The 18563-nt window shown below is 44.4% G+C and overlaps 1 protein-coding gene across 4 annotated transcripts in view; it reads left to right on the forward strand.

The window, feature by feature from the left end:
• Positions 1 to 16349, forward strand: part of LOC120020896 (spectrin alpha chain, non-erythrocytic 1-like) — a 64610-nt gene extending 48261 nt beyond the window's left edge. For 3 of the 4 annotated variants that reach the window (XM_038964520.1, XM_038964516.1, XM_038964519.1), the window contains 24 exons: positions 169 to 313; positions 572 to 853; positions 1022 to 1219; positions 1778 to 2028; positions 2282 to 2444; positions 3290 to 3304; positions 6469 to 6600; positions 6864 to 7001; positions 7464 to 7568; positions 7956 to 8164; positions 8299 to 8541; positions 8770 to 9001; positions 9184 to 9343; positions 9498 to 9574; positions 9708 to 9917; positions 10014 to 10310; positions 10510 to 10622; positions 11321 to 11338; positions 13414 to 13468; positions 13561 to 13757; positions 13900 to 13953; positions 14149 to 14295; positions 15539 to 15686; positions 15933 to 16349. In XM_038964520.1, coding sequence (XP_038820448.1) covers positions 169 to 313; positions 572 to 853; positions 1022 to 1219; positions 1778 to 2028; positions 2282 to 2444; positions 3290 to 3304; positions 6469 to 6600; positions 6864 to 7001; positions 7464 to 7568; positions 7956 to 8164; positions 8299 to 8541; positions 8770 to 9001; positions 9184 to 9343; positions 9498 to 9574; positions 9708 to 9917; positions 10014 to 10310; positions 10510 to 10622; positions 11321 to 11338; positions 13414 to 13468; positions 13561 to 13757; positions 13900 to 13953; positions 14149 to 14295; positions 15539 to 15686; positions 15933 to 16058 — 3715 coding nt within the window. In that variant the 3' untranslated portion in view covers positions 16059 to 16349. The remainder of the gene's footprint in view (positions 1 to 168; positions 314 to 571; positions 854 to 1021; positions 1220 to 1777; positions 2029 to 2281; positions 2445 to 3289; positions 3305 to 6468; positions 6601 to 6863; positions 7002 to 7463; positions 7569 to 7955; positions 8165 to 8298; positions 8542 to 8769; positions 9002 to 9183; positions 9344 to 9497; positions 9575 to 9707; positions 9918 to 10013; positions 10311 to 10509; positions 10623 to 11320; positions 11339 to 13413; positions 13469 to 13560; positions 13758 to 13899; positions 13954 to 14148; positions 14296 to 15538; positions 15687 to 15932) is intronic. The other variant, XM_038964518.1, reaches the window with a different exon arrangement.
• Positions 16350 to 18563: the final 2214 nt, after the last annotated feature.

An 18563-nucleotide genomic window follows, 5' to 3' on the forward strand; every position in this document is an offset into this window, starting at 1 on the left:
TGCACACACACATCTGTGTTTAAGGTGACACATGTATTAGCCCATGTAGGTTCCTGATGAAGACCAAGAACACCTCAAAGAGAAAGTTGGTGGACATTAATATTTTAACACACTGAACAAAATGGCTGGTGTGAAATGAAAAACGAAATGGCTGCTTGTTTTCCTCAGGGATGCGGATGAGACCAAGGAGTGGATCGAGGAGAAGAACCAGGCCCTGAACACAGAAAACTACGGCCACGACCTAGCTAGCGTTCAGGCTCTGCAGCGCAAACATGAGGGCTTTGAGAGAGACCTGGCCGCCTTGGGAGACAAGGTGAGCGGAAACACACACACACACACACACACACACACTTTCAGTTGCCATTTAGATCAGCGGATGGTCAGTATTGATCAAAGTCTTGAAGATGAGGTGAGCAGAAACACACGTGCATGCATTTATCTACTGTGTCGATCGTCCTTCTTCAAGAAGATACTGCGTCTCAGTAAGAGCAGGACCATCCAAACACACAGGGACTGAAAAAAGGTTGAAGAATGTAATAACCCTTAGCGGATCTTTGCCTTCCTGTTCCAGGTGAAGTCTCTGGGGGAGACGGCGGAGCGTCTGATCCAGTCCCACCCGGAGGCTGTGGACGACATCCAGGAGAAGTGCACAGAGCTCAACACGGCCTGGAGCAGCCTAGTGGCGCGTGCCGACCAGCGCAAGGACAAGCTGGGCAACTCCCACGACCTGCAGCGCTTCCTCTCCGACTTCAGGGACCTGATGTCCTGGATTAACGGCATCCGAAGCTTGGTCTCCTCAGAGGAACTGGCCAAAGATGTGACCGGGGCTGAGGCCCTGCTGGAGAGACACCAGGTACTGGTATATGAGCACACATAGATGCACACACAAGCACTTGTACCATCCATCCCCTGTATCTTGTGGACACACCAGGTGAACCCGATTCCACATATGGACACACACAAACATCTAGTCCATCCAATATACACCTGTAATCTTACCATCCTCTCTCCCTCTTTCCAGGAGCACCGTACTGAGATCGACGCCCGTGCGGGCACCTTCCAGGCCTTTGAGCAGTTTGGCCAGCAGCTGTTGGCACGTGGCCACTACGCCAGTCCGGAGATCCAGCAGAAGCTGGAGGCCCTGGACCACGAGAGGGCCGACCTGGAGAAGGCCTGGGTCCAGAGACGCATGATGCTCGACCAGTGCCTGGAGCTCCAGGTTGGAGACAAACATGCGCGCACACAGACACAGACAGACACATTCATTCAATCATTAACACTGTAGAACAAGCTATGAAATGGTGCTTGGCTCCATACAGGGACACAGCACACACACCAAGCTCGCAAATCGGCAATGTTTGACCGTAATTGAACTATAACTTAATTTAAGTAAATGAAATTACACAGCATAAAACCTCAATAAAAATATATTTTTTAAACGATGCAGTCTTAGAAACCCCCCTGTTTGCTTACCTTCTGGGGCACGAAAGGGTGGCAGATCATTCCTTAAGCCTTGCAAAAACAAACACCTCGTCTCAGTGGCTTTTGGTTATTTAAACTTAAGGACATGTTGGTGTGTCTACGTTAGTTTAGGTTCCTTTGCTCCAGACTTGACAGTGTGCCTTTGATGAACTAGGCCTAATCTAGTTTGTGTGCTGCCAACCCATGGAATAAAAGTGTAATAATTATACTACACACAACCTCGAGACGACGTCAATTACTAGCCTAGCCAGTATACAACTTATCCTAGTGAGTAATCTCTCCTCTCCTCCCTCAGCTGTTCAACCGTGACTGTGAGCAGGCTGAGAACTGGATGGCAGCGCGCGAGGCCTTCCTGGCCAGCGACGACAAGGGCGACTCCCTGGACAGCGTGGAGGCCCTCATCAAGAAACACGAGGACTTTGACAAGGCCATCAATGTGCAGGAGGAGAAGATCGCTGCCCTGCAGTCCTTTGCTGACCAGCTGGTCGGCGCTGACCACTACGCCAAGCCTGAGATCTTCAAACGTCGCAACGAAGTCCTGGACAGGTCACTCTAGCTTTCTCTTTAGATGACCATCTGTGCAACTTTGCATGTGCGTATCTGTTAGCGTTATTCCGTTACCATGGAGTTGGCCACTGAGACTTTAAAATATATGGTTTGTTAAACTTTGAAAACAATTGTTTTTGTTTGGCATACTTTTTAAAGTCTCAGCGTAATTCCGTTACCATGGAATTGCCATAGTGTAACTGCCTGCCCTAGTGTAACTGTGCCTGCCTGCGTTTGTCCTCCCGGTCTGTAGGTGGCGCCGTCTGAAGGCCCAGATGATTGACAAGCGTTCCAAGCTGGGCGAGTCCCAGACCCTGCAGCAGTTCAGCCGTGACGTGGATGAGATTGAGGCCTGGATCAGCGAGAAGCTGCAGACGGCCACCGACGAGTCCTACAAGGACCCCACCAACATCCAGGTACAGGATTGGCTAAGAATATCACAATGACAGGCTCTATCCTTGGAGTTTCAAGGCTGAACCATAGATATGGATTGTGGGCACACTTGCCACAAAAGACAGATAGCAATCGGTAGCGCCATGGAGGGCATTCAGCATGGGACGTACACCCTCTAACCATCTCTATGGGCTTCCCCTAAGCCCCCTAACCACTGATCTAGGCTCAGTTTACCCTACCCCATAACTATTAGTAGGATAACAAATATCTGATCCTCTGTCAGTGGTTAGGGGCAACTTTTTAAAATTCTTGTCAGATGAAATACTTTGACTTGATCAAAGGTCATGATCAAATAATGACTTGAAACACCCTTTTTTCAGAATTTCTGGTGACCCCACCCCAAATCTAACGGTTTAACCTTAAAATTGATAAATGTCGATTTTTACATCAACGAATAACCTTGAATTCATAATTAAAACCAATAAATACATTTACTCTAATAATTTTTTTTTTTTTCAAATGATCTTTCTCAAACATTTGTATGTTGCCATAATTCTGTACTGTAATTATTTTTTTTTTTATGTTGGCAACCCCACTGTAATTCCTCCACAACCTGGCCTATAAGGCATTTTATTTTGGTTTCAAAAGATGGTAAACCGATTTTGGGGGAGGGTGGGTGAGTTTTTTTAATATAAGTTAAATTACATCTAACTTGTCAGTGGTTTCAATACTGCAGTTTAATACTGTGTAAATGTATTGTTGCTCCCTGTTAATGACTACAATGCCCCCTTACCTGTACCTACTGAACCAACCCCCATGTGTGTCTATATGGGACTGAATCTCTCCTCTGTTTTTGTCTTGTTTATAGTTGTCCAAGCTGCTGGTAAGTTGAGTAGTGTGTCTGCTAAACTAACACCCAAAGTAGGTTTTCTGTCGCCTTGTCTGTTGTAGACACGTGTGTAGAATGCCATCCCGTATTTTACGTGTTCATCTGCACTTGCAAGTGCCCGCTTTTTTTTGTTGTTGTATGGGTTTCATACATGTCTTCATTTTACCCCATCTTGTGCCATCAATGCACATGTTTGTATATGACTGCAGTTGTTTCCATTTTAGCAAATGTTACTTCTTTTTGTTGCTGGTTGTGGCTTCTATATTTTTTGTTTGTTTGTCTGCGGTTAGGTCATCTTCAAACTTGCTCCACATATTGTTGCTTAAAAAAAAAAAAATTGTCCTATAAATCTTGCCAAATGTATTTAAACATGAGAGAGAGAGAGATTGATGTGCCTTGCCTTTTTGTAAGCTCGCCGCATTCATGGTTGTAACCAAAAACCACACTTTAGCCGCAAACAGTGACATCGAGGATAGCGCCGACACCTCGCATAAGTGTTTGTCTGCTCTCTACCTCTCTCAATCTCCGGTTATGTAAAAACAAAGTGTGGAATTAGTTTTTAAAAGACCCTCATCTGGTAGGTATCTTCAAAAACATATTTTGTCGCGGCCCCGTTGTGGATCCGTTCCATCTCCATTTTGTTTGTCACCTTGGTGTGTCTTGTCCTGTAGAAGTCAGTCCGACACATTGTCTGTCCTCGTTTGGTGGTGTTTGAACTTTTTTTTTTTTTACCTTGTCAGAATTACATGGCCAGTATTGAATAGAGGAGAATCATAGCCAATTTTGAGTCCTTGAGAGACTTTTTACAACTGGAAAATGTAGCATTGGTTTCATCAACTGCATACACGTATCAACTGCGTTTTGGCCATTTGCTGGTGGAAAGTTACTTTAGGACATCATACATGACAATGACATTAATGCATGCTAATAGTTAACTAACGAGATAACCAGTCAAAACCACACAGTTTTTTGAACTGGCTATCTAGTTAGTCTGTTTTACCTGCTGAGCAATTTACTCTCTAGCGCGCTTTTTCTCTCCTGTGGCAACGGCCCACTGGCACACACCATTACTTTTTCATGATTTTCATTGCTGACCAAAAATTATCTGTAACTGGGCAAATAACTCACTAGCTATTATTATCAACAAATGTGCAAACGCAGCTAAGCTCGCTTTGATCTCAAAAACATATCTCGTGAATGCTTGATTGAAAGACTGCTCGTGCCTGTCAATGCAGGCCTACAATAATTATACTCCAATGCGATCTGCAGAGATTGGGAGGACAATGAGCAAAACATCGCATCCAGTTATGATCGGAGTAGCCTAATTGTTTGATATTGTGACTTTTTTAATTTATTTTTTCTGTATTTTTTTATACTTGTTCAAACTGAAATCTATAATCTGCTAGTCCAACATTTTATTTTACTTGCCCCAGGCAAGCGGACAAGCGTTAATGTCGAGCCCTGCATAATCAATAGCCCCAAATAGGAGATATTCACTCTCCAGTCACAAACATAAACATGTGTGAAAAAGGACTGACACTTATGAAGCATCTTGTAAAAAGTGCCATTCTAATATATACAGTGCCGTCGGAAAGTATTCAGACCCCTTGACTTTCTCCACATTGTTACTTTACAGCCTTATTATAAAATGAATTAAAAAATATATATATAATCCTCAGCAATCTACACACAATACCCCATAATGATGAAGTGAAATAGGTTTTTAGAAATGTTTGCAAATTTATTACAAATAAAATACAACAGGCCCTGTATTCAGACCCTCTGCTAACAGACTCAAAATTGAACTCAGGTGCATGTATCCTTGATGTTTCTGCAACTTGATTTGAGTCCACCTGTGGTAAATTCAATTGATTGGACATGATTTGGAAAGGCACACACCTGTCTATATAAGGTCCCACAGTTGTCAGAGCAAAAACCAATTCAAAGTAATTGTCCGTAGAGCTCTGAGACAGGATTGTGTCGAGGCACAGATCTGGGGAAGCGTACCAAAGCATTTCTGCAGCATCGAAGGTCCCCAAGAACACAGTGGCCTTAATCATTCTTAAATTGAAGAAGTTTGGAACCACCAAGACTCTTCCTAGAGCCGGCCAAACTGAGCGATCGGGGAGAAAGGCCTTGGTCAGGGAGGTGACCAAGAACCCGATGGTCACTCTGACATAGCTCTAGAGTTCCTCTGTGGAGATGGGAGAACCTTCCAGAAGGACAACCATTTCTGCAGCACGCTACCAATCAGGCCTTTATGGTAGAGTGGCCAGACGCAAGGACTGTGAGACTAGTCAGGATCGAGGCAAAGGTGAACGGAACAAAGTACAGAGAGATCCTTGATGAAAACCTGCTACGGAGCGCTCAGGACCTCAGACTGGGGCGAAAGTTAACATTCCAACAGGACAACAACCCTAAGCACACATCCAAGACAACGCACGACTGGCTCCGGGACAAGTCTCTGAATGTCCTTGAGTGGCCCGGCCAGAGCCCGGACTTGAACCCGATCGAACATCTCTGGAGAGACCTGAAAATAGCTGTGCAGTAACGCTCCCCATCCAACCTGACAGAACTTGAGAGGATCTGCAGAGAAAAATGGGAGAAACTCCCTAAATACAGGTGTGCCAAGCTTGTGGTGTCATACCCAAGAAGACTCAAGGTTGTAATTGCTGCCAAAGGTGCTTCATCAAAGTACTGAATAAAGGGTCTGAATACTTATGTAAATGTTTAAAATATATATATTTTTTTAAATGAAAAAAGGTCAGCTATTTTTGTTTTGTCATTATGGGGTGTTGTGTGTAGATTGATGAGCGGGGGGGAAAAAACATTTGAATCCATTGTAGAATAAGGCTGTAACGTAACAGTGGTAAAAGTCAAGGTGTCTGAATACTTTCCAAATTCACTGTATACTTTGCCTCTTTATTTGAATGCACTTATTCTATAGAAGAGCATCTGCTAAATGACTAAATTGCCTTTTCAATTGTACATCAACCCTTACCAACACGTATCTAAGTAGCCTACCGGATTGTGTTTTCACACAATCCAAGGGAAGATGTCACCCATCCAGCACCAACCCACTGGCTCTCTATACGCCATGGTTCTCACTCCCTCGTTCTCCCCCGTCTCTTCCCTCCTTCCCCTGCCTGCGCTCACAGAGTAAGCACCAGAAGCACCAGGCCTTTGAGGCGGAGCTGCACGCCAACGCAGACCGCATCCGTGGGGTCATCGACACAGGAAACGCCCTCATCCAGAGAGGGGCCTGCGCCGGCAGTGAGGACGCAGTTCAGGTACCCACACAGTTTTTAAACATCTTACTTGTCCTATACACACACCTTATAATTGTAAGTATAAAAATGTTCTTTACATACAAAGCCACTTCAAGGACAAAAGCCTTTGAGAAAAACACGGGGATCACATTGCAAACAAATGTTAAATACATTATCTTTCTATGCCATTCAAGCAACGTGAACTGATTATTGCCTAGTTCAACATCTACTGTTTTTGTCAGTAGTTCAAAACAGGGTATCAAACCTGTGCATGTGTTCTTTAGTCGCGTCTCGGTGCCCTGGATGAGCAGTGGCAGTTCCTGGTGAACAAGTCAGCAGAGAAGAGCCAGAAGCTCAAGGAAGCCAACAAGCAGCAGAACTTCAACACTGGCATCAAGGACTTTGACTTCTGGCTATCTGAGGTAAAAACAAATGACAATAAAATTATTTAAAAATCTAGATGTAAAAATTAGATCACTTTCGTGAAAGGTTCCCATCCACCACACAATTCTCAGAAGTTAAAGATGCTGATATTTGGTTTATCATGAGAAATCATGTACTGAAAACCCTGATGTTTAATAGGATTTATCTGAGACCTGCACAGATAGTCAGTAAGATTAGAAAAGGAGAGGTTTGATTTGCTGAACAGACACCCAAAAAGACATCACCTCTTGAGTTTGTTTCCAGCCATTTAGTTAATGTTAAACAGATTTTAAATGTGCTTAAAATAGTTGGATTTGACACGTTAACTCGTTCACCTACCTGTGCTATTGAAAAAATAAAAGATGCTGAGAAATCATTTTGGGGGAAATGCTCTCTGAAAACAAAGACGATGAACTACCGTTCATTAAATTATTTTTGTTTCCTCTTGTTTTTCTCTGCAGGTCGAGGCCCTTCTTGCGTCTGAGGACTATGGCAAAGACCTGGCCTCAGTCAACAACCTGCTGAAGAAACACCAGCTTCTGGAAGCCGACATCTCTGCTCATGAGGTAATGTATCCTATGTCCACATATCTCACTGTTGAACTACAGCCACCACCATCATGGGACTGAGCTTCTTCAGTTGGACCAGGGGAAGGCCTCGTCTGAAAATGGCTGAATGATAGTCTGGCCTCAGCTGGGGTCCTTGATGTACTTAATGTGAGAAATGCTATATGTGAAATCCGTTATCTATACACTTCCGTGTTAAATGATAACTGGCTGAAGGTGACACTGCCTCAGTTTGGTTTGACATTGAAACCTTTGGTCAAGCGTCGCCTATTGAACTTATCATTCTTACATAACGTCTGTCTTTTAATGTTTTTTGTACAAATCACTAACGATATCCACCAGTACGGGCTTGTGCTTTGCGTTGAATGTATTTCCGTCTGTCTACAGGATCGCCTGAAGGACCTGAACGGCCAGGCCGACAGCCTAACGGCCAGCACAGCCTTCGACCCCACCCAGGTCAAGGACAAGCGCAACGCCGTCAACGGACGCTTCGCCAAGATCAAGAGCATGGCTGCCGGCCGCCGCGCCAAGCTCAACGAGTCTCACCGCCTGCACCAGTTCTTCAGGGACCTGGACGATGAGGAGTCTTGGATAAAGTAAGAGCGCCCCCTGGAGTTGTGGAGGAATGGATGCAAGACAATGTCTTGGAGGTGTTGAGACATTGAGGTAAATTACTAACACACTCGCTCTCTTTTTTCTTTCTCTCTTCGTCTTTTTAATCTCCATTCAGAGAAAAGAAATTGCTAGTGAGTTCGGAAGACTATGGACGTGATTTGACAGGAGTGCAGAATCTGAGGAAGAAACACAAGAGGCTGGAGGCTGAGCTGGGGGCCCACGAGCCAGCCATCCAGTCTGTGCAGGACACTGGGAAGAAGCTGTCTGATGACAACACCATCGGCCAGGAGGAGATTGAGCAGAGGCTGGGCCAGTTTGAGGAGCACTGGACGGAGCTGAAGGACCTGGCTGCAGCAAGGTGAGACTGGACACACACACACAGGTACATTTTGATACACATACACTAACACACACACATTCTGACTAACGCGCACACATTCTGACACACACATTCTGATACTATCGCAATACTGGTATCGTCCCAGCACAATCTGATACAAACACAAATGAACATGCACACCACACACAGGTGAAACACCATTATCTTAGGCATTCATTGATGTTTTTTTTTTGTACGTGTGATCAGGGGACAGAGGCTGGAGGAGTCGCTGGAATACCAGCAGTTTGTTGCGAATGTTGAAGAGGAGGAAGCCTGGATTAACGAGAAGCTGAATCTGGTGGGAAGCGAAGACTACGGGGATACCCTGGCCGCCGTGCAGGGCCTGTTGAAGAAGCATGAGGCGTTTGAGACTGACTTCACCGTGCACAGGGACAGAGTGAATGATGTGTGTTCCAACGGAGACGAGCTCATCAACAAGGTACGTCTCAGCCAAACACGGACCGTACAAATGATATGTTATGACTAAGAGACCAGGTACCAACTGAACGTGTTGACACTTTTATTTATTTTTTACAATTTACACTTTCACTAGACTGGCTGTTGTCCCAGACTGATTTTAAATGCATATTGTGTGTGTCTGTGTCCCTGTCCCTCAATTAGAACAACCACCACGTGGACAGCATCTCAGCCAAGATGACGTCCCTGCGGGGCAAGGTGTCTGAGCTGGAGAGGGCCGCTGCCATGAGGAAAGCCAAGCTGGACGAGAACTCTGCCTTCCTGCAGTTCAACTGGAAGGCCGACGTGGTGGAGTCCTGGATCGGTACGCGAGGGGGGGTTCTCAACAATACTGTTGTGTTGAGTCTTTAAACTCATCAGTTTCTTGAGGGTGAACTAACTCAGAAGTTTTCACAAAAGATGAAAGGATGTGTGTTTGAGTGCATTATTCAATCTGTACGGTCTGGTTGTTTGTGCAGGTGAGAAGGAGAACAGCCTGAAGACTGATGACTACGGACGAGATCTCTCCTCTGTGCAGACGTTGCTCACTAAGCAGGTACGGTGTAGCAATGTGTATCTCCCAAATGAGTGATGCCACGGCCGCCATTTTCTGCCAGAAAGCTCACCACGCATCAGCTAGACACATTCTCCCGTGCCTCATGTTCCTTCTTCCCTCCGCGGGTCTACAGGAGACGTTTGACGCTGGTCTTCAGGCCTTCCAGCAGGAGGGCATAACCAACATCACGGCCCTCAAGGACCAGCTGCTGGCGGCCAAGCACGTCCAGTCCAAGGCCATTGAGGCCCGCCACGCCGCCCTCATGAAGCGCTGGAACCAGCTGCTAGACAACTCACAGGCTCGCAAGAAGAAGCTGCTGGAGGCCCAGGATCACTTCAGGAAGGTAGGATATCTTAATGACTACAATTCATAGATTTTTATCATTGGTGTTCATATTATGGTCCATCAAACCTCACTGAATCGAGCCCCCCCCCCCCAGGTGGAAGACCTGTTCCTGACCTTTGCCAAGAAGGCATCGGCCTTCAATAGCTGGTTTGAGAATGCAGAGGAGGACCTGACGGACCCGGTGCGCTGCAACTCGCTGGAGGAGATCCGGGCTCTGCGCGATGCCCACGAGGCCTTCCGCTCGTCGCTGAGCTCGGCGCAGGCCGACTTCAACCAGCTGGCTGAGCTGGACCGGCAGATTAAGAGTTACCAGGTGGTGTCCAACCCCTACACCTGGTTCACCATGGAGGCCCTGGAGGAGACCTGGAGAAACCTGCAGAAGATCATCAAGGTGATGAGGGGAGAGGGGTGGGAGGTAGCCTGGTCCCAGATCTGTTTGTGCTGTATCTCCAACAGGGTGGGAAATTAACACTTGTCAAATGTAGGTAGATTTTCAGTAGCCACTTTGGCGGGACTTTTATTTTAATACAGGGGGGAATCTGCATTTTGTCTGGGAAGCACTTCATCCATCCATCCATCCATCTATATAGGAACGAGAGCTAGAGTTGCAGAAGGAGCAGAGGAGGCAGGAGGAGAACGACAAGCTGCGGCAGGAGTTTGCGCAGCATGCCAACGCATTCCACCAGTGGCTGCAGGAGACCAGGTAGGGTCTGGATCTGTTGTGCTAGGAAGGCAGTGCACTCGCTATTTGATATATTGGTATATTCTAGGAATAGGATGGGAGACTGTTAATATCATTCCATTTTAAAATCCAAATAAATGTACATGCATCACCTTACCCAATAAGAAATCAATGGAGCTACCTGGACTTTAAATGTGCATGCTGCTCCGAAATGTATGTCCTGTCTTTCTCTACCACTGTTGTTCTCTGGCCATAGAGAACATGGTGCTATTCATCGGAGCGACGAGTGAACAGTTGCAGATAGATTTGTATGAAACTGACGTGATGCTCTACTCCACCAGAGACAGTTTTTTTGTCTATTGTACACAACACACTTCTGTCTGCAATGCTCTGAATGTTTTTTCTCACTGAATAGGCCACAGGCAAAGCATTATTTGTGTATTTTGGGTTGTGGGTGGATGGGGAGCACTGTTACGACTTCTACACAACCACACAAGTGATCTGTGAATGTTTCAAACTGAAAACGGATCGTACTGAGGATGTACCTGTGCTCACACTGTATTTCTGTGTGTGTTAGAGGGCAATCACGCAATGACCATTGTGCCCCTGCCTAGTGTTTCTAACCATTGTCTCTTTCTCTCTCCCCCCACACCCCTTTCCCACTTTTTCCCTCTCTTGCTGCTACCTCGCTGATGCTTGGGAATCACTTCGCTTATCAGGACATATCTTCTGGATGGGTTAATATCACATTTTATTGTCTCGTGTGTGTGTGTGTGTGTGTGGGGTCAAATCAATATAATGCGAAGATGATGAAATCAAGATCTGAAAGATGGGTAGATTGGAGTGATGGCGCTTTTCACAAATCAGGTTTGTTGATGAGCCACTGCAGGTTTGGTATCAAGTCGGTGGCAAAATGTTGCATCATACATGTTGTTTACATAGAACCACCAGGTAACTGTCACAACGTGAAGAAATTGAAGGTAAAACTGGACCACTTTCACTTTAGGGAATCTATATTTTGTGTATGCCTTGTCCTTTTTTGTAAAATGTTTTCATCTTTGTATAATTTCCTTGTGTATGGTGCTCCCTTTTCTTATCTATTATTATTTACTCTCTTTTTATATCCTCCTTCTCTGAATAGCATAGCTTATCGACGGGTTGTCCGTGTCTTTCAGTATGAAGTCAGTGATGATCTTTCCGGAAGGTCTTTTCCTTTCTCCTTTTTCTCCTATCATTACTTCCATCATGCACTCTGGATTGCGTGTCTTCATGCTCTTTTAAAACCCACCATTTGGGCTCGGTGTGCTCAGTTTCATCTCTACTAACTTGACTGCAATGTAGCTCGCTGAAACGAAGATCAACCTCATTGGTCTGCATACTCTTTTCAAGTCTGACTACATTGAGCACTGTTTTTAAAGGAGTGACTTTCACCATCTTTTGGGGATTTTTTTTTTTATTTCACCAAATTCAGGGGTGGAAACGGCAAAACGTGTTGTTGGACACTGTACTTGAAACATTGTAATTTCTTTCTGAGCTGAATTTGTTACTTCATTCGCAACAGATTCAGAGTAAAATGTCGTTTCCAGCCCTGTGCACTGTAGCCCTAACCTCCATGGTATAGATTACCACAGCTATCAGTTGGCTTCTTTGGCATGGATTGATTGGCTTTGTGCAAAGGCCAGTGTATTTTGGAATTTCTTGTAGTTTTTCTTTGTACTTTTTGAGTCATTTTCCCACCATTTGAGGTAAGTCCAGTGACATTTCTAGGGAAATGGATGGCTTTGAACATTTTGAGTGTAAGGAAACGGTTGTTCTTTGTACTCCTGTTTTGTACTTCTGTTTCCCTACTTTTTTTAATTTACCAAATGTTTCCAGCCTTATGTTCTCTGAAATTTGAAGATGGTTTCATAAAAACATTTACTTTGCTTCTTTACAAAAGTCACCGGTTATTTGTTTCAATTAGTAAATTACAAGATTTGTTTGGAATCTCTTGAAACGCCACTGGTATATTCAAATGTAGGAATTTGATCTTATTATCAAAATGAGAATGAATCATAGAGTAGGAATGAAGTTGGATCTGTGGTTAAGAATCCAAGGGTTCCTACCAGTGGTGGGAAAAGTACTCAATTGTCATACTTGAGTAAAAGTAAAGATACCTTTTTTATAGAAAATGACTCAACTGAAAGTCACCCAGTAAAATACGACTTGAGTAAAAGTCTAAAAGTGTTGTTTTAAATATACTTAAGTATCAGAAGTAAATTAAATTGCTAAATATACTTAAGTATCAAAAGTAAAAGTATGAACCATTTCAAATTCCTTATATTAAGCAATCCAGACGACACAAATGTAATTTTTTTGACGAATAGCCAGGGGCACACTCAAACACTCAGACATAATTTACAAACCAAGCATTTGTGTTTAGTGAGTCCGCCAGATCAGAGGCAGTAGGGATGACCAGGGATGTTCTCTTGTTACATTTTGACAGGAAAATGGTCCAATTCACAAGTACTTTTGGGTGTCAGGGGAAAATGTATGGAGGGAAAAGTACATTATTTTTTATTTTGGAATGTAGTAAAGTAAAGTACAGATACCCAAAATAACTACTTAAGTAGTACTTTATTTTTACTTAAGTACTTTACACTACTGGTTCCTACTACCAAATTGGTGCGTGTGCATTTGTCTGAATTTGTCTGAGACTGCGTGTGTGACTGACTGGATCACCTGATCTTGATGGCTATGGCATGTTGTTTATCCCAATATTTCATCAGCCTAGAATTCTCCTCTCCCCTGACACTTGTGTATATACATCTAGGTCCTGTATGGTAGAAGAGTCCGGAACCTTGGAATCACAGCTTGAGGCAACCAAGGTAAGAAAGAAACCCTTGTCATTTATGCTGTAGACAACCATTTTGGCTATTTCATTGCATAGCCTCACCTGTGTCACTCTCGCACTCTGTAGCGTAAGCACCAGGAGATCCGGGCCATGCGCAGCCAGCTGAAGAAGATAGAGGACTTGGGAGCGGCCATGGAGGAAGCATTGATCCTGGACAACAAGTACACAGAACACAGCACGGTGGGCCTGGCCCAGCAGTGGGACCAGCTAGACCAACTAGGCATGAGGATGCAGCACAACCTGGAGCAGCAGATCCAGGCTAGGTCAGAGAGAGGGAGACACACACAAAAACATTCTTACACACTACACTCCCATGTTGATAGCCCTTATAGATGTTCAATCAGTAAACCTATTTTGGCCCAAGCGTTCCTTCATTCCTAATCTGGTCATATCTGTTCACTGCAGGAACACCACTGGAGTGACAGAGGATGCCCTGAAGGAGTTCAGCATGATGTTCAAGTGAGTGGTGGCCATTTTCACTGTACCTTTTGGTCATACCAAGTAGCTTAGGTGAAGGAACAGGACAGTGTAGGGGGGGGGGGGGGGAGGGGGGGAGCTTGCAAGGCTGAAATGCACAGAAGCTCTCCCTTTGCGCTTAGTTAGGTGAAGGAACTTAATAACCTCAACCATTTTCTCTTTCCCTTTGCTCCCCAGGCATTTTGACAAAGAGAAGTCTGGCCGTTTAAACCATCAGGAGTTCAAGTCGTGTCTGCGCTCGCTGGGTTACGACCTGCCAATGGTGGAAGAGGGAGAACCAGACCCCGAGTTTGAGTCCATCCTCGACACGGTCGATCCCAACAGGTCAGGAACCCGAGCTCTATGCAGATTCAGTCAACTTTACTTGGGGGTTTTCATCAAGCCAATCACTTGTTGGAATACTATTTGAAAAACAATTAACCTTTTACGGCTAGGGGTTCGACAACATCCGGTGAAATGGCAGAGCGCTAAATTCAACAACAAAAAAAAGAAATATTTAACTTTCATACATTCACAAGTGCAATACACCAAATTAAAGCTTAACTTCTTGTTAATCTAGCCACCGTGTCAGATTTCAAAAAGGCTTTACAGCGAAAGCAAACCATGCTATTATCTGAGGACACCACGCCATCAAACAAACACATGACGGTCATAATTCAACCCGCCATGCGCTACACAAAACTCAGAAATAGCGATATAATTCATGCCTTACCTTTGAAGATCTTCTTCTGTTGGCACTCCAATATGTCCCATAAACATCATAAATGGTTATTTTGTTTGATAAATTCCGTCGTTATAGCTCCAAAATGTCCATTTATTTGGCGCGTTTGATTCAGAAAAACACCGGTTCCAACTCGCGCAACATGATTACAAAATATCTAAGTTACCTGTAATCTTGATCCAAACATTTCAAACAACTTTCCTAATACAACTTTAGGTATTTTTTTACATAAATAATCAATCAAATTTAAGACGGGATAAACTGTGTTCAATACCGGACGAAAACAAAGTGGAGCGAGCTTTCAGGTCGTGCGCCCCAACCACAACAGTACACTAGACTCGACCCTCGTTCTGAACAGCCGTACTTCTTCATTACTCAAAAGAAAAACATCAACCAATTTCTAAAGACTGTTGATATCCAGTGGAAGCTATAGGAACTGCAAGCAAGTGCCTTAGAAATCTAGATCCACATCAACAAACAAAATAATCCTGGATGGTTTGTGCTCTGGGTTTCGCCTGCCAAAAAAGTTCTGTTATACTCACAGACATATTTCTAACAGTTTTAGAAACTTTAGAGTGTTTTCTATCCAAATCTACAAATGATATGCATATCCTAGCTTCTGGGCCTGAGTAGCAGGCAGTTAATTTGGGCACGCTTTTCATCCAAAATTCCAAATGCTGCCCCCTATCCTAAAAAAGTTCAACCTTCCCAAGAATGTTACTTTATTATTACTCAGAATGGGTGTGTTAGTGGTTTTGATGTTTATATTTCTTTGATTCTTTGGGTTATGGCTTCCTTTCTTCAGCTGCTTTATTATGGCTAACTGGTTTTGTGTGTGTGTTCCAGGGATGGCAACGTGTCCTTGCAGGAGTACATGGCTTTCATGATCAGCCGCGAAACAGAGAACGTAAAGTCCAGCGAGGAGATTGAGAGCGCCTTCCGAGCCCTCAGCGTCGATGCCAAGCCCTACGTCACCAAGGAGGAGCTCTACCAGGTACTTATACGCCGACCTTCCTTACACCACATTCTGACTCCAGGCTGTTTCTCAGTCACAGTGGCTATGGAAAAGAGGCTATTGAATAGGACCAGAATAATCATTATGAATATGAGCTGCAGCCATAAAAGTTGTGCATTTATAAATGGCTCTTAAATAACTTAAAAGTGCATAAAACCTCTGAGTGAAGAAATACCTGCCCATCTCCTAACTTACAATCTCTTCTTGTTGCTCCCCTTTTTTTAGAACCTGAGCAAGGAACAGGCAGACTACTGCATCTCGCACATGAAGCCCTACCTAGACAGCAAGGGCCGGGAAATGCCCTCTGCCTTCGACTTTGTTGAATTCACCCGCTCGCTTTTCGTCAACTGATCCCTTGCCTGCCAGTAACCAATCGGGATGCGTTTGCCGCACACACACAAATACACGTCTGAAACGGCATGATTCTGACACTAGAATACTCCATAGTTATAGCTCTCACTCTTTGTGCTTCGCTGCCTAGTGAATCTGTCTGCATTTGAATGTTTTAGTGCTTTCGCTGGATTTAATAACCCATAGATGGTCTGCTGTAACATCACAATAAGGACTGTTGTGTGCTTAATAAACGCTACTGGTTAGAACTGGAAACGTCTTCTCTGTACCTCTTTATTACAACATGAATTCACTTTTGTTTTAGTTCAGTGTAACAATCAATGGAGATCTGAATAACCAGTCTTCAGTACCTATGAAGTAATAAATAAATACACATTTGATGTTTCACCATCTCAAAAGCATTTTAACTCATTTAACCAGGAAAAGCCCATTGAGACCCAGAGTCTATTTTTCAAGGGAGACCTGGCCAAGAAGGCAGAAACAATCAAACATGATCCAGCCTAAAAAAAAACATTTACACTATTCCATCAAAAAAATGTATTCATTCAGTGGCACTAACATATCTAGTTGTAGACTATTCCATGCCTCTGGTGCACAAGACGTGAACGCAGTCTTGCCTAATACTGTAAATGTCCTGGGGAATATAAGCAACCAGCTAGCAAACCGGGTATGGTAACTGCTGGTGGTGAAGGAGACCAGACCACCGAGGGAGTTTACCCAAAAGGGTTTTGTAGATGAACGTGTACAAATGTAGCTTTCTGCGCATATAAAGTGAAGTCCAACCCACCACTTGGTACAAGGTGCAATGGTGGGTGAGTGACTTGGCATTTGTAATAAAGCGCAAGGATGCATGATAAACAGTCCAGTCTCTGTAAGACAGCCCACCTGCATATACAACAAGTCACCATATTCAATTAGAGAGAAAAGTGGCCCGAACAAGCTTCCTAGTCATAAGTGGGAAGCAAGCCTTATTACGAAAATAAAAACCCAAATTCAATTTAAGCTTCTTCACAAGATTATCCATATGAACTTTAAAGGACAACTTGTCATCCAACCGTACACCTAGGTATTTATAGGATGACACTTTTTCAATGGATAAGCCATCAGATGTGACAATGCTAACCTTCTCTGGCTGAGTGCGAGCTCTGGTAAAGGTCATGAATTTTAGTTTTTTACATTCAAGACCAGTTTGAGACCATAAAGGGAGGCCTGCAGTGACTGAAAAGCAGTCTGGAGCTCTTCAACAGCCTGAACCAGAGAAGGAGAATATATGACTACCAGCTGTACATAGATGCAACTTTGACGGTTGTATCCCATTTCCCTGATCCGTAATAAAAATTGAGAACACAGGAGCTAAAATGGAACCCTGGGGCACACCTCTATTAATCTCAAGAAAACTAGATTTACGATTGTCAGCATATACACATTGTGTTCTGTCAGAAAGAGATCTCCTAGGCCAATTTACTGACCCTTCACTGAGACCAATGTTACTGAGTCTAGCTAGCAACCATTCATGGTCAATTGAATCAAATGCATTTGATAAAACAACAAATAGAGCAGCACAATGCTGCTTTTAAGATGCCATTTGCCTCCTAATCGAATGAATTCAGAGTAATTTAGCTTGTGCAGGACATCAGCGAGTTAAGTGCATCTCCCGAAGCCGAGTGCAGTCTGTAGCAGCCGACTACAGGGACATCGTTATATACTGTGGTGAACCGTGGGGTGTTGGGTTGAGCGTGCAGAGATTGACACAGAGACAGGGAGGTTTTAGTCCGCAAAAACAACTTTACTAAGACAGAAAATAAACATAACAAATAAAATCACTTAGGTTTAGCTCGGTCCTTCTCCTCTGCTGTGGCTTGGTGTCGGTCTCTCCCTGTTCTTTCCCGCGGTGTGCCACCGTGCTCCTTTTATATGGCCTCCAGGGGCACTTTCCTCTAATTACCTCCACTTAGTTGTCCGTTTCGGGGTGCCCAGCTCCCGTATTCCCAGCAGAGGGAGCCAACGTCGCCTCACGTACCTCCCCTCTATTACCATCCCCCGGGGTAGACCTCCTGGGATACCACAATACGTTCACTTTAACCAACAACTGCCCGAGTTACACCAGGAACGCACAATCCCTCCATCAGTGCTCAGACTGTCCGCAATAGGCTGGGAAGGCTGGACCGAGGGCTTGTAGGCCTGTTGTAAGGCAGGTCCTCACCAGACATCACCGGTAACAAAGTCACCTATGGGCACAAACACAGTCGCTGGACCAGACAGGACTGGCAAAAAGTGCTCTTCACTGACGAGTCACGGTTTTGTCTCACCAGGGGTGATGGTCGGAATCACGTTTATCGTCAAAGGAAAGAGCGTTACACCGAGGCCTGTACTCTGAAACGGGATCGATTTGGAGGTGGAGGGTCACAGCATCATCGGACTTAGCTTGTTGTCATTGCAGGCAATCTCAGCGCTGTGCGTTACAGGGAAGACATCCTCCTCCCTCATGTGGTACCCTTCCTGCAG

Source organism: Salvelinus namaycush, chromosome 26 (genome assembly GCF_016432855.1).
Source record: "Salvelinus namaycush isolate Seneca chromosome 26, SaNama_1.0, whole genome shotgun sequence".
Classification (NCBI taxonomy): Eukaryota; Metazoa; Chordata; class Actinopteri; order Salmoniformes; family Salmonidae; genus Salvelinus; species Salvelinus namaycush.